The following is a 14,743-nucleotide window of genomic DNA, read 5'->3' on the forward strand; positions in this document are numbered from 1 at the left end:
TTGGATTAAATATAATTTAATACTTTGCTTCATACTAGAGATTTGAATAGGAATAAGAAGAATATCGATATATTAATTGAATTTAATAAGATAATTAGTTAAAAGTGTTACTTCTTAAATTATATTTTTTAACTGTGGCGTTATTCTTTTGGCAAATGGTAAGAAACAACATAGAAAATTACAATTAAATATTTTACCATGTGGCAACATCAGTGTTAGAAAACTAATTTCTGTACTCTGTTCTGTAAGATCAGAATAAATTAATATTTGCAAAATTGGAACTTTTTGTGGATAATGACTGATTGTTTCAAGTAATCAATATATGCATAACTATTATTCTTTCGTTTTTGCTCCAGAAACAGTCATAAATTTGTGTACTTCGTGAGTTATTTTAGTAATCAGTGACATTAGAGTGAAGTGCCTAATTTGAACATGGAGGCTATAGCAAAACACGATTTCACTGCTACTGCGGATGATGAACTCAGTTTCAGGAAAAACCAGGTTCTCAAAGTAAGTTTTCTAATGTACAAAGTTCGGTAATTGCAGTACGAATGTGTAGAGTAACGATACTCTTTCATACATATTGCTTTTGCAGATACTTAATATGGAGGATGATATGAATTGGTATAGAGCCGAATTAGATGGAAAGGAGGGTCTTATTCCTAGTAATTATATTCAAATGAAAAACCACAGGTAAGCTCAAGGTTACCTATTACACATTGCAAATAATATAATTACTTTTATGGTTCTTGAAAATTGTTCTGTAAAGATTTTGTTAGATATTAAAATTGTTTCTTGAATAACATTTAACATGACAGAAATTGTTTTTAGTTGGTATTATGGTAGGATAACAAGAGCAGATGCTGAAAAGCTTTTAGCAAATAAACCAGAAGGAGGATTCCTTATAAGGATTAGCCAATCAAGTCCTGGAGATTTTTCATTATCAGTGAAGTAAGTGGTTTCTATATTAATGTTGTGTATAATTTATATAGGTATGTTGTATTAGTATATCCGAAGTAAAAATCTTAATCAAAAAATATTTAAAGTCGTCAAAATAGGGCGTTTGAAAAACTATAATCAAAACAGTCTAAATAAAATTTAAATGTAAGTAGTTTGTTTTGAACAAAAGCGCTTAATAATTAGTACCCTTTTAATTGTAAAATGTTTTAAACTTTTTATTAATTTTTATAAGTAGCTCTATATATAGCTATTATACCTATATACTAAGATCTCTCTAAGAAAGAAACTAAGAAATCTAGTAGATTATAGACTTTATTGTATTAAGATACTTTAGCTAGAGAAAAAAACACCACCATTCAAATTTGAGTAAACTTACATTTATTATGGTTATTTAGAAGACAAACATGCTTTAGGAATAATACTTTAGTACAGATTTTCTTATGTTTTTCTTCTCTCTTTCATTAAAAACTTTACAAACTACAAGACTATGTAAAATATATAAATAAGATTGATTTGTCTTAACATGATTACAACTTATACATCTAGACTTAATAACTAAATTGGTAAAGTAAGCTTTATCTATAGTATCCTAACATTGTTACTAACATTGAGTATTTGGGTATCAGTTTTCACTTGTCATATAAATATAATAAAATTAATTTTTGTCCAAAAGTAATAAAAATTTAAAATCTTATTAAAAAATTTAGATATCTTAATAATCTTATAGTCATTTATATTATTTTTATTCTTCATAGATGTTATGAAATTAGTAAGCTATATCCCAGGCCTGTATCTCAAACTTAGCAATTTTAGGTCACAATATTAATTAATTAATTAATTTCCAGTATCAAAGATATTAAACACATCAAGTCTAAATAGAAAGTTTCTTAGAATAATGAATATTTTTCAAACAGTTATATAGTTATGTAGTATATGTTGTCATTCCTTGTGTCCAATATGGCAATAACCCAATTTATGGATATCTCTACCATGAATAACTATAAATGGAGCATGGGGACCTGTTTTACTATCGCTTTCCTTGTCAGAAAGTTTCCAAACAACTTGTTGAAAACACAATGTTTCCACATAAGAACATACTTTTAGGCCTTCTAAAGGGAAACTATTATTGTATAGAGTACTTCATGTTAAAAGCCCATAAATCAAGCGCTTGACTATTGATAAATGCTTAAAATGTTGTATGAGATAAAATATATTACCAAAATTTGTAGGAATAAAAAGTCTTCTTGTTAATAGTGTTGTTGGATACTTTTTATGTTTATTTCTTAGATATGCTACTGAGTACTTTAGGCCAGACTTAAAATACTTCTTAGGTTTAAAATAGATGTATATAGAATAGGTTAGATTGCAATGTCCATTGTTCCAGTCAAGAGAAAATTCAGAAAGAATGCACCTAACTGTTATATAAACCAAATAAACTCAATGTATACTATTCTTTAAGAATTATTATTACTGTAATTTAGCTAAATTGACCGTCGTAGGTTATTGTTGACGGCAAACGTACGTGTGACGTTCGTTATGTATATAAAATTGATTTCATACCTAGTGTATATGACGTATTCTGTGTAATCAACCTTCTTTTTACCCATACGTGCGTCAAGTCTGCAATCAATTCCGTTCGGAGTTAAATTGGTAAATAAAAAAATGACTAGCGCCTCGACGTGAGTCATACTCTCGACTTCAAAACGTCGCATAAACAAACTATTTGAACCACATTCCAGTAGATAATGAATACTATATAGTTAGGCATATTTCTGGTAATTCGAATGTGAAATCTGTTATTATATATTATTTTTACTCGGTGTCTTTGGAAAAATGAAGTTGATGTTTGAAGCAATCGTCAATGATGTGGCAGTATCTGGCTGACCACGATTGTCGAGTAGATTAAATTATGTAATGAATTAACGTTTATATCCGTTTAAAAAGATTTACGTATGTAACTACGTTAAATTACACTAACATGAATTATCAATTAAAACTAAAATATATTTCGTTTAGTGTAATCAGGAGAAATGAATACTAATAGTTAATATTGAAATATAAATTTCGAACACTTTCAACTCGGAAATGTGATTATAAAATACGTTGTAGTCGTAATCATACTTTAACCACTACATATGACTCTCATTAACATTAAGAAAACCTTAAATTGGAGAAAGTTTTCTTAGTTGTCTCACTTTTTGTTGCTCTTCAAGATATTATGTTGAAAATGTTTCTATATGTTTTATTTACCGTTTAAATGTGAATAAGCGGAACATGATAAATTCCCATTGTTTTACAACGTAACCTTTCATACTAAAAAAATTACTTTTATCGCTTTATATGCAGCATAGCCTGAATGTTAATTCTGTATAAAAATTAAATCTCCACTAATATTATAAACAGAGATCGTATTTTTGTATGTTTCGAACGCATAAATTCATTAACTACTGGACCGAATTTTAAATTTATTAGATTGTAATGCTACATTATCCCTAAGTAATATATTTAAATATTTAATTCTGAATAGGCTAACATAGGAAATTAATGAATTTGATAGAAACTCTCAGTTATCGTCGCTATTACAAGAATTTAAAACATTTTCTCGTACGTATATAGTTAGATAAGTTTTTCATACGATTTCCTAGCGTGTATTTGAAACTTGTTCGGTATCGTAAAGTATGAATCAGCTCGACCTGAAACCAGTTCTCATCTATCGGTGATTCATATTTATTATATTTTGGAGCCTTCGTGATTAATGTATTTAATTAAATTTGCTTAACTGTCACTAACTATAAAGGATCAAGGTTGTAACTTGTAATTAAGATTTTTAAATTAAAAACTATTAGCTGATAAGCCCACATCAGCCTATATAATATGGTTAATAGTTTTCATATATGTATGTATATATGCACTGAGAATTCATTAATTGTATTTTAAACCAGATACTTGTAAGTTTTAATAAAGATTATAGATATGTAGCGTATTTATTACTTCTTTTTTATCGAGATTCTTAAATATGAAGAAAATAAAGAAAAATTCTTGATATTGATTCTACGTAGACATTGCCTTTAAATTGATGTTAGTGTTTCTATTATTATTAAAGCTTTATTGAGGAATCTTTACAATAGTTTAGTTTACATTTCTTAAAATTATTAAGGTTAGTTCTAGTATTTGTATGGTCCGCTTTAAGATATAACTCTTTCATATTGTTTCTCTATTTACAATTATGTTAAATTAATAACCGCACGTATTTTCCAAGTTCCATAAACGAACTATGAAAAATGCGATTATTGCAATGCACGAAAATCTATGTGTCAGTTATGGTACTATGACGGCCTGTATCAACGGCATATAAAAATAATGTGATAAAGTAAATAATACAGTATGCTTAATCAGGAACTGACCGCAAACAAATAGCCTGATGATATTAAATTCCATAGAGTAGCGAGATAAAAATTATTTACTAGATTATTTTAATACCAGTAATTACACAATACTGTTTTTTGTAATGTATGCTCAGATTAACTGATTACCTTAGTTGGTATGATCGCTGAACTAAGATCTTAATTGTCTTGAAGAAACTGCTCAAGTAATACCGTCCTTTTACGTTCATTGACTACTTTTATTTTACACGTGTTTATTATTAATATTATTACTATGTGGTGCCAACTGTCCTTCGTAGAATTGAACCAATTTTACTTGAGTCCATCAAGAGCGTAATAATTCATAAAGACGGGAAAAACGAGCCCGTCTGTAATAAAAATAAATTATTGTTAATTTCCCGCATCTATATTTAGAACTTCTGAGAAATTACTTACGAATTGCGTAGGATACTGCCGTACCTTAATTTGCTTTACATTGTTTGCCTATATTCTAGTCTCCATAAACTCCAAATTGTTATTAATTATTAATGTAGTATGTAAATATTTGTCTATACTCTCGTGTCACAATAATATTGTTAATAAATAAATTAGGAAAAATATTACTTATTATATAATCGTCTACAGCAGTACAATAGAAGTTTATTATTTAAATAAAACTTCATTTATGCATTTTTTATAAAACCCGAAAATTTTAGTGTTTTTCAGGAGTAGTCCGCGACAGAAGTCTCTTGAAAAATCGTATTTTTTCGTAAATAATCTAATGAAATCGTGCTTTTATCCCCTTACGAAGATTTTATCGTGTTGTATATAATAGTGTAGTACTCGTATTTTATTCTAATATTTAAAATAGGTACTTTTATTTTGCCTATGCCCGAAAGTAGTAGGGTATGTGAGATTCGAACCACACCAGGGTCTACTAGTCAGAGACTGAGACAAGCTGAGCAATACCGACTAAAACCACCTCCGGTAGTTACTACGCCGCGTTAGAGGCTTCGGGGTAGTTCTCACATTCTAGCGGGGCCGGTAAAAGATACCTGGCTACAATTAGAATTAAAGAAAAATATTGTTATATGAATCGTTGAGAGAGTACACTTGTCTCTGAAAAGTCTTTCCTAGATAAAATCCTTTCGGGATCTCATCATTGCAATTTTAAAAGAAGTGGCACTCAAACCTTGGTTTTGATCATTGGTCTTTAAAGATATCAGCCTTGCCTCTGGACTAACACTGTTCTTGTTAGGTATAGACTTAATTTATAGTTATAATCATAAAACGTTATCCCGTCCGTTAATTATGTTGAAGAAGGCTACACAGCAGGCTATTTATTGATCTTAATCTAATATAGTTAACGGAAGTTTTATGTGTTTATTGTCGTACTAAAGCTATTACGACGTATTTAAACCTCCAGAAATTATGTTCGTATTCCAAACCCAAATTAGGACAAATATTTCATATGAAAATTGTAATGTAATCTTTTGCATTTTATTCTTTTCGTATTATATAGTATCTAGTTGTTAGTGAGCTGTTAAGTTGACGTCATGAGCCTAGTAGTTCTACGAATATACATGAGGACTTACGTGGTAATAAAACTAATTCGATTTCTCCATATGAAAATTGTAATGTAATCTTTTGCATTTCATTTTATTTCGTATTATAAGTATCTAGTAGGTAGTAGTTAGTGAGCTGTCAAGATGCCGTAATGACTCGAGTAATTCTACGGATATACATTTTAATTATACTTAATTACGTGGTAAAATAAAACAATTTCGGTTTCTATTAAAATGGTAGATTGAAGGAAGTCGGAGGCTTAACATCTTGTAAACATAAAAATCGAATTTGTTCTCAGTTCAAGAAGGAAGTAATCATTAATTTTCATGAGATCAGTACTTGGATCTAACCGATGTACGTTTTTGAATAATAAAGTATGAAATAGTACATGGAATCACTAACATTAGCATTTCATTCAACTACCATTGTTTTCTGCATTCCTGGTACGTCGCGCCAGTCTCGCCTTAAAATATTTGTTAGAAGATATTCCTTAACTCCACACGGAATTATTTACTTTTGTATGCAAAGTATTGCGTGCAGTATAAGTAAATTGGATCGTTATACTGCTGGAAATACTTTATATTTTTTTTAGTATATTGTGTATTTTTAACAAACAATAAAGCAAAACACTTGCACGTATAACTATGAAAATACTTATTAAATAACTGCAAAGGATGACCAGTAATCTTCTTTCTTACAGGTGTCCCGATGGTGTCCAACATTTCAAAGTACTAAGGGACGCGTCAAGCAAATTCTTCTTATGGGTTGTGAAGTTCAACTCGCTCAATGAATTAGTCGACTACCATCGCACCGCCTCAGTCAGCCGCCTGCAAGACGTTAAACTTAGAGATGTTGTGCCTGAAGAGGTATTTTTTAAAAATAATTTCTATTAAATAATTGGTACCATGAAGAAGCGAACGTCCAAGAAGTTTCTATAGTTGAATTTATATTAATTTATCACGTAATTTTTTATTACATTTAAAAGGGATAAATCTCTCTTAATAGTTTATATAAAGTAATTAAATCTATTTAAAGTCGTACTATCAACGAGCTAATTGAAATAATGGAGATAATTTTATCTCGGGCCTACCGAGAACATAAGTTGAACTATGACCTAGCTTAATACTCATTGTTCAGCACGAAGCCAAAAACGTAATTTTTCGTTGTGTTAAAGTTGTATGGTAAACTCTCAAAACGGGTATTGTTTAGACAATTTTCGAGTTCGATGTTCGACTAGACATAATAATCGGATATATATTTACTATGTAAATTATTGTGTATGGAACATATATAGCGCATAAGAACTACGGACCAGCTTCGTACGGGTATTCCGTAAGCCTTGTAAAATAATATACCTAAACCTTCCTCATTAATCAATCTTAATACTGGTGAAAACGTCAATAAACTCCGTATAGTATCTTTCAATTTAACGCGATCAGACAAATGCATGCGACGGGGGATTTGTTTATATATATATATTACAAAAGTTAGACGTATGCAATCGCTGTCATTTTTGTAGAGTCAAGCTCTACAATTTTTCTCTAGAATTCAACCATATATCTCATAGTTAGAGCAGCGTATAAATATATGTCACCGTCTCAAAAAACCTTTAGTTTACGTTAAAAATTGATAGGGGGTTATTTTTATTTTAACGTTATAACATTTTAGAAGAATTAGATATAAAATATAAGGTGAATAACTTCTAACAATGGTCGTCATAATAACTAGTCTTCAGTATAGTTTTTGTAATAAAACTATCGCTATATATCTATATAATATAGTACTAGCAACGCAGTGTTCGATTGTTTTAATTCTAAATATACATAAATAATAACGAATTAGAAATACTAATTATTGTAATATGACGCGAATATATCGCTTTATTGAAATAATTAGAAAATTGTGTTGAACTTTAGTGAATATACGTGTAAAGTAAGCTAGTTCATATTTCGTAATTAACCAATTACAATATATCGCCAAGGAACAAAGATGAGATGTGACCTTTGCAGGTGAATGACCTTTTAATTTTTATACGTGTTCTACTAAACTATTTACTCGCAGCGAAATATTGTAAATATGTTAAAAGCTGTATGATAATGTACTTTCTTTTGATATATTTTTATAATTACTAGACATTTTTTATAAATTACTGTAAAAAATATATTTTTAGTTTTTACTCTATTTAATATTTCAAAATCATTGTTTTTCCGCGAAATCAAATGTCAGAATTTCTTTATAACCATCACAGATAACAATTAAAGAAAATAAAAAAAATACGCCGTCGACTTTGGGTCTACGGCAAGCCGGTTTCCTCACCATGTTTTCCTTCACCGTTCGAGCGAAGGTTAAATGCGCAAAAATAGACAAAAAGTCCATTGGTGCATAGCCGGGGTTCAAACCTATGACCTCAAGAACGAGAGTCAGTTGAAGCCACTAGGCCAACACAGCTCACGCTCAGCAATTACGATTAAAGACAGATGAAAAAATTACACAGAATATTTTTAATTTCCAACTTGTTTTCTAAAATAAAAAGATATTGATATACTGTGTATACCTAAGCATACTACAATTTCGAAGAAATTACCGAAAACCTCATTCGTTTCGATAATTAAAAGGAATCGTTATAAATAAATCAAATTAGTCCCGAACGCTATCGACAAAGTAAACTCTCAATTAATTACAACAAACAGGGGAAAGTCCCATCAAGCGTACTGTTTTCATTAGTAATAGGGTTGTCAACATCAAATATTACAAATTACTTAACTCTCGATTTGTGGATAATGAAATATTCAAACTGTTCCAAATTGCTTTAAAGTGAAGACTGTTTTACGGGAGGAGTTCTTCCAGTTAAAGTTTAAATTAAAATTTTCTGTTCAATTTTAGTGAAGAAGAAGAAGTGTTCCGCGGTTTACTTAGGTAAATTAGGTCGTGATTTTAAGACATATAGCTTTCCTCAATTTATTAACCCAACACAGAATTATTCAATTCCAACTGTTAAGCAAATTAATAATTTTAATAGTTCATCAGTCTGCTACCTCTGAGATACTAGGTTCTAGGATATGCTTATTAGAATGCCCATATAATAGATAATTCGTGTTATTCGCACGTACAAAGCGTATCACGTAATTAAACATTCATCAAACACGGCGAGACTAGTTCCAAGTACACAGTTCAAAGACCTACCTCATTTATATATTTCGTGTTAATGTTAATTGAGTATAGGTTACGTAACTATCCACAGTTAACACTAAATTGTGGATAGGTACGAAATATGAATATTTTGGTCCATATGACAGCCCTACACGACATATGGACGACTATTTGAAACTGTTTATCCGTAGCAACGGGTGTGTAAATAGTGCGGCGTGCGTGACCCTGATAACGTCACAGAAATAGATCGTATTGTATGCATATATCAAATTACCACCAGAGGCCCTAGCATTTATTATTATTTAACACAGAGTTGATGATATATTAAAGGAATTCTTATTTTGTCAAGTAACGAACAATGTAACAAAACCCAGTGACGCTACAACCATTTCTGTATCGGTTTCGTGGTCATTTACTTTTCTTTATAGGAAGTAGATGTACCAATGGAATTAGGTTTCCTCTGCGCAATAAGCATTGGCTCCATGGAAACTTCTTAAGTAAATCAGCTAGTCTTAAGCCCAAAAATCAATGACAAAAAATAAATATGTATGATCGAAGAAACAGATGCAATCTGAGCGCAATTCCCAGTTAGACTATGTTGTCTAATAAAACATATTTGGAATAAAAGAGTAAAGAAAGTTACAATAACATAGTATACAATCATAAATATGTATTTACTAGCGGACGAGTGGGCGAACACGATAACGCTCACCTACTTATGTTTTCGAACCACGGGGGGCTTTGAATTGCCGTCGGATGCTATAATTGTTACAAACAAAACATAGTATTGTCTCCATTTTTGTTTTCATTAAAGAAGTCATTGAAATTACTCCAAACGAGTGTAATTCAATCGCTAAGTAAATAATACAGTGTTTACATTCGTTTAAGTTAAAATAATTCATGTTATATTGAAATTAAATGTAACTATTTAATTATTTGTGGTTCTAGTATGGATAACACCTAAGCTATTGTAAGCTATTTTTAGCAACGTTCGAATACTGTGATCTATCGAGAAGTACATTTATTACGTTATACAACATTTCTTAGTGCTCTCACTACTTTGGTTTTCTTTCGTACGGATTCTGTCTGATAGAATTGAGATGAATTAGAATTGTCGAAATGCGTTATGCAACATAATAGTGCGTGTAAAACCTTTACAAGATTACGTGGATCATTTTTTTGCGTATTGTGGCGGCGTAAGCGTAAGCGGTATTCTTTGTTAATTTTGACGCATAAAAAACTGATTACTACTAAAATGTCTTTTGTATTTATTGTTTAAGCAGTTAGGTCGTTAGTTAGAAGCCAGTCTGTGCAAAATGATGCATATACTCTTATCTGCCTATTACTGCCATAGACATATTATCTATGTGCGTAATTAACACTGGCTGGAAGGAAAACATCGTAACTGAAAGAAGAAAAAAACAAATGTACACGAAACATAAATACAGAAATCTAAGGCCAGGCCTTAAAAGTAGCGCCACCCGAAGGGGTTTATCTCCTGAAGAGCCACTCAATCAATTACCTTAAACTAAAGATCTAAAAAAATAATCAACACAAAAATACAGATTGTTCAAAAATAAAACAAATATTTCAGATGCTGGTACAGGCGCTGTACGACTTTACACCCCAAGAGGCTGGCGAGTTGGAGTTCAGACGGGGCGATGTCATCACTGTACTTGACCGCTCAGACCAGCACTGGTGGCAGGTAAGAACTTTATGCCCCTTAACCCTTTTCTTACGTAAATTTTTGCTCGTAATGTATGCCAGTGTATTTTAAATTTTCCCATATCATTTAAGATTACAAATAAAATATTGACAGTTGTACCAACCTAGACATTTGTCTTAGCAAAAGCATTTTATTCAATATTATTTTTTTAATTTCAGGGCGAGATAGCACACCGGCGCGGTCTTTTCCCAGCGTCGTATGTGACGGCATATCACTCATAGCTCACAGACCAACACACCCTCCGCCTCCCTATACCCATTATGCTCGCGCCACCTTCACTCTAAACATTTGAAATTGCTGATCCCGCAAACGATAGTAAAATCGCGTGACATACAAGGTCCATACAAACTAATACAATCGCGGTTGATTGGCTATGTGACTGTGCGGTTTTAGATTTTATCGCTTGCGGGAAAATTTGCATCATCCTTCACACTAAAAGTGCATGCTGTCTTCTTCGAGCATTACCTGCTAGAATGAGACGTCGAATCCTATTACGGAAATATCCACCAACGGAGCGTCACAGCAACTTTTATATTTTAACGGATTTTATATGTAATTTCTATATATAATTACATTTTATAAGTTTATTATTGATAGGTTTTAATCGGTTTAGTATAGAATATTGGTTTTAAACAATTATCAAAGGAATTAATTTTGGTAGTCCAATTGTGACGCTTCGGTAGTACAAGTTAGCTTGTATGTATTTTCTTAATTCTATATGCAGTGACAAGCAACTGATTGTAATTTATTAAACGGAAATTGCTAGCTGTGGAATGCATTATTTCACTCTCTATAATTTGAAATAGTATACGATTTGTATAAATATACAAATCAAAAACTAGCAAGGTTAAATAATACTAACTGTTATCTAAGTATATTGCGTTTGAATTAAAAGCTATAAATCTAGTTTTATTGTTATACACAGGCAGATAAGTACGATCAGTTGCTTGGACTATCGTCACATCTTGCTAATATAAACCCTACTAAATCAATCTTTATATTTACACAATGGTCCTTCGAGCCGGATTGCACAATATGAGAAAATCGATAAGCCAAGTGCAAATAAAAAGATTGATTATCCATGCTTGTGCGAATACATTATCATTCTTATCATCTAAATCACCAATCGAGTCTTCTAGGCGGAGGACGTTGTTGAAATATATAAAAATGGCGTTGAAAACCCAATTATGGGGCTGTGTGATTGGCGAATGACGACGTGGATACTAGAAATACACTCGGACGTAAATTTTAATATTGCTAAATTGCTTTTAGCTCATTTGTATTAAAAATGTATATTAAACAAGATATCATAAGGCCTCAGAATTTGTGTGTATTACTAGTGCCATGGTATGTGCGTTAGATTAATGTTATGGGAAAGTAACTCGCTCCTATAGAGATTGAAGCGTTTGAATTGGACATTGAGCCAAATTCTTTAATATTTATCAAAATATTGTACATTTATAGTCAGACTCGAACATTTGTCTTTGTCACTTTTCAACATAGCGTTTACTCAATTAGAGAGAAGGAGACGATTAGTAGGAAGTCATAAATGAGGTAATAGCGAGTATAATGAAAGACTTATGGTAAAGGTTAAATTGATTTCCATTTTGATTAATATTCAAGTTTTTGGCTATCTAAGGAATTGTTACATAATTTTCAAATATAAATTGTCATATGGTAGGAGCGAGAGAATTGGATTTTATTAGCAGAGCTTGTAAATAGCTGCGGTTTATATTATCAAGCTGTCGTATTTGATGTTTTATGGTGCTTCATGTCATAGTTTCGCAATTTATCGGCGTTGATATCAAAATTTCTGGTAGTACAAAATTTTTTTACGAATTTATCTCGTCACATCTAAGAGCGACCGAACTTTCGGTTGGATTCGACAGTCATTAGTAATAATGCGTCAGCTTACGTGCCAGAATATTATTTTAGTTTTTGAAATATATATGCTTAGTAATAGTGCGTGGGATCAAAGTTTTGAATTGTTCCGCTGAATTCATTGTGATTATCCCCTTGGCGATATGGGCCTTTGGAAAGAGGCAATCGATATATTTGTAGAGCGCTGTCTCTGTCGCACATGTGGCGTTCGTCAGTATGTGGGAGAGAGACGGTACTCTATGAGAGTATGTTTCTAAATGTTGAGTATGACCATTATCCCCTTATAGCGTAATGCTCATGGAATATTTACCACTCCACATTAGTTAGGTAAGTTCGCGGTTTTTACTTTGATAAAGGTATACAAATAATAATCCAGTTTAGTATTAGGAAACGGTTTTCTGTCTGAAGCTTCCCTTAGCTTAGGCCGCGGCGGGTTTGTTTCGCACAAATTTGTCCATATTATTCGTGTGCCCGGTTTTATACGAGTGAACTTTTTGATGTACAGCGAGCGTTTTAGACAACTTTTTATATTGCATCGCGCTTATAGCTTTCGATGTACGACGATTTCGTTACCCGTTAGTGTTATCTATAAGTAATATCAATTAATATTTCAAATTTTAACCTAAATATAAATTTTAACTAAGACGTTGTAGTCATAGACACTACAGCATTGAATACGACGTGTATGAAGTGGCACACGTGCTACTGTACTTAGTTAGCGTATGTAGTCAAGACTTTGAAAATTAATAACTTTGAGAGCTCGTTAATTCAATGTAGATATTTTATTTTTGTTATTGTAATGTATCCGAAATTAATATTTATCGAGATTGATAGAATTTTAGAGATGGATCACCACGGCGTAAATGTTAGAATTTCTTCTAAATAAATTGATGTAATCCTAAATGTTCTAAGGCGTTTAACTGTTTTGTAACATACTCTATAAAAGGGGTGTGAACCATCGTAAAACGCTAAACAATATTATATAATATTGTGCTTCTCGCTGTAGACGTAAGATGACATGTTTTAATAAATCGGAAGTGCTCTAATCTATGATAATCAAATATTTAAATAATTAAGTTATGATTCTCCAATATTGTGGAAGATGTATAATATTTTTTACTAATAAATTTAATATTGTACTTTGTGTTTCATTTGCAACATCAACGCCCGTGCTCTGCACCTTCCATTGGCATTCTGTTTTTGTATGCAATTAAGTTATGTTCTCCAATATTGTGGAAGATGTATAATATTTTTTACTAATAAATTTAATATTGTACTTTGTGTTTCATTTGCAACATCAACGCCCGTGCTCTGCACCTTCCATTGGCATTCTGTTTTTGTATGCAATTAAGTTATGTTCTCCAATATTGTGGAAGATGTATAATATTTTTTACTAATAAATTTAATATTGTACTTTGTGTTTCATTTGCAACATCAACGCCCGTGCTCTGCACCTTCCATTGGCATTCTGTTTTTGTATGCAATTAAGTTATGTTCTCCAATATTGTGGAAGATGTATAATATTTTTTACTAATAAATTTAATATTGTACTTTGTGTTTCATTTGCAACATCAACGCCCGTGCTCTGCACCTTCCATTGGCATTCTGTTTTTGTATGCAATTAAGTTATGTTCTCCAATATTGTGGAAGATGTATAATATTTTTTACTAATAAATTTAATATTGTACTTTGTGTTTCATTTGCAACATCAACGCCCGTGCTCTGCACCTTCCATTGGCATTCTGTTTTTGTATGCAATTAAGTTATGTTCTCCAATATTGTGGAAGATGTATAATATTTTTTACTAATAAATTTAATATTGTACTTTGTGTTTCATTTGCAACATCAACGCCCGTGCTCTGCACCTTCCATTGGCATTCTGTTTTTGTATGCAATTAAGTTATGTTCTCCAATATTGTGGAAGATGTATAATATTTTTTACTAATAAATTTAATATTGTACTTTGTGTTTCATTTGCAACATCAACGCCCGTGCTCTGCACCTTCCATTGGCATTCTGTTTTTGTATGCAATTAAGTTATGTTCTCCAATATTGTGGAAGATGTATAATATTTTTTACTAATAAATTTAATATTGTA

The 14,743-nt window shown here is 31.3% G+C and overlaps 1 protein-coding gene across 1 annotated transcript; it reads left to right on the forward strand.

The window, feature by feature from the left end:
* The first annotated feature begins 206 nt into the window (after positions 1–206).
* Positions 207–14,743, forward strand: LOC123717047 (growth factor receptor-bound protein 2). Its single transcript, XM_045672808.1, has 6 exons — positions 207–510; positions 596–693; positions 832–951; positions 6,589–6,754; positions 10,633–10,743; positions 10,923–14,743. Exons 1-6 carry the CDS (start codon positions 433–435, stop codon positions 10,983–10,985), a joined length of 636 nt encoding a protein of 211 aa, XP_045528764.1. The 5' UTR covers positions 207–432; the 3' UTR covers positions 10,986–14,743.

The sequence above is a fragment of the Pieris brassicae genome, chromosome 12 (genome assembly GCF_905147105.1).
Source record: "Pieris brassicae chromosome 12, ilPieBrab1.1, whole genome shotgun sequence".
NCBI lineage: Eukaryota > Metazoa > Arthropoda > Insecta > Lepidoptera > Pieridae > Pieris > Pieris brassicae.

Coding starts and splice junctions, on each gene's coding strand:
- LOC123717047 (XM_045672808.1), top strand. CDS start 433: ATGGAGGCTATAGCAAAACACGATTTCACTGCTACTGCGGATGATGAA. Junction 694..831: donor ATTCAAATGAAAAACCACAG/GTAAGCTCAAGG, acceptor AATTGTTTTTAG/TTGGTATTATGGTAGGATAA. Junction 6,755..10,632: donor GAGATGTTGTGCCTGAAGAG/GTATTTTTTAAA, acceptor CAAATATTTCAG/ATGCTGGTACAGGCGCTGTA.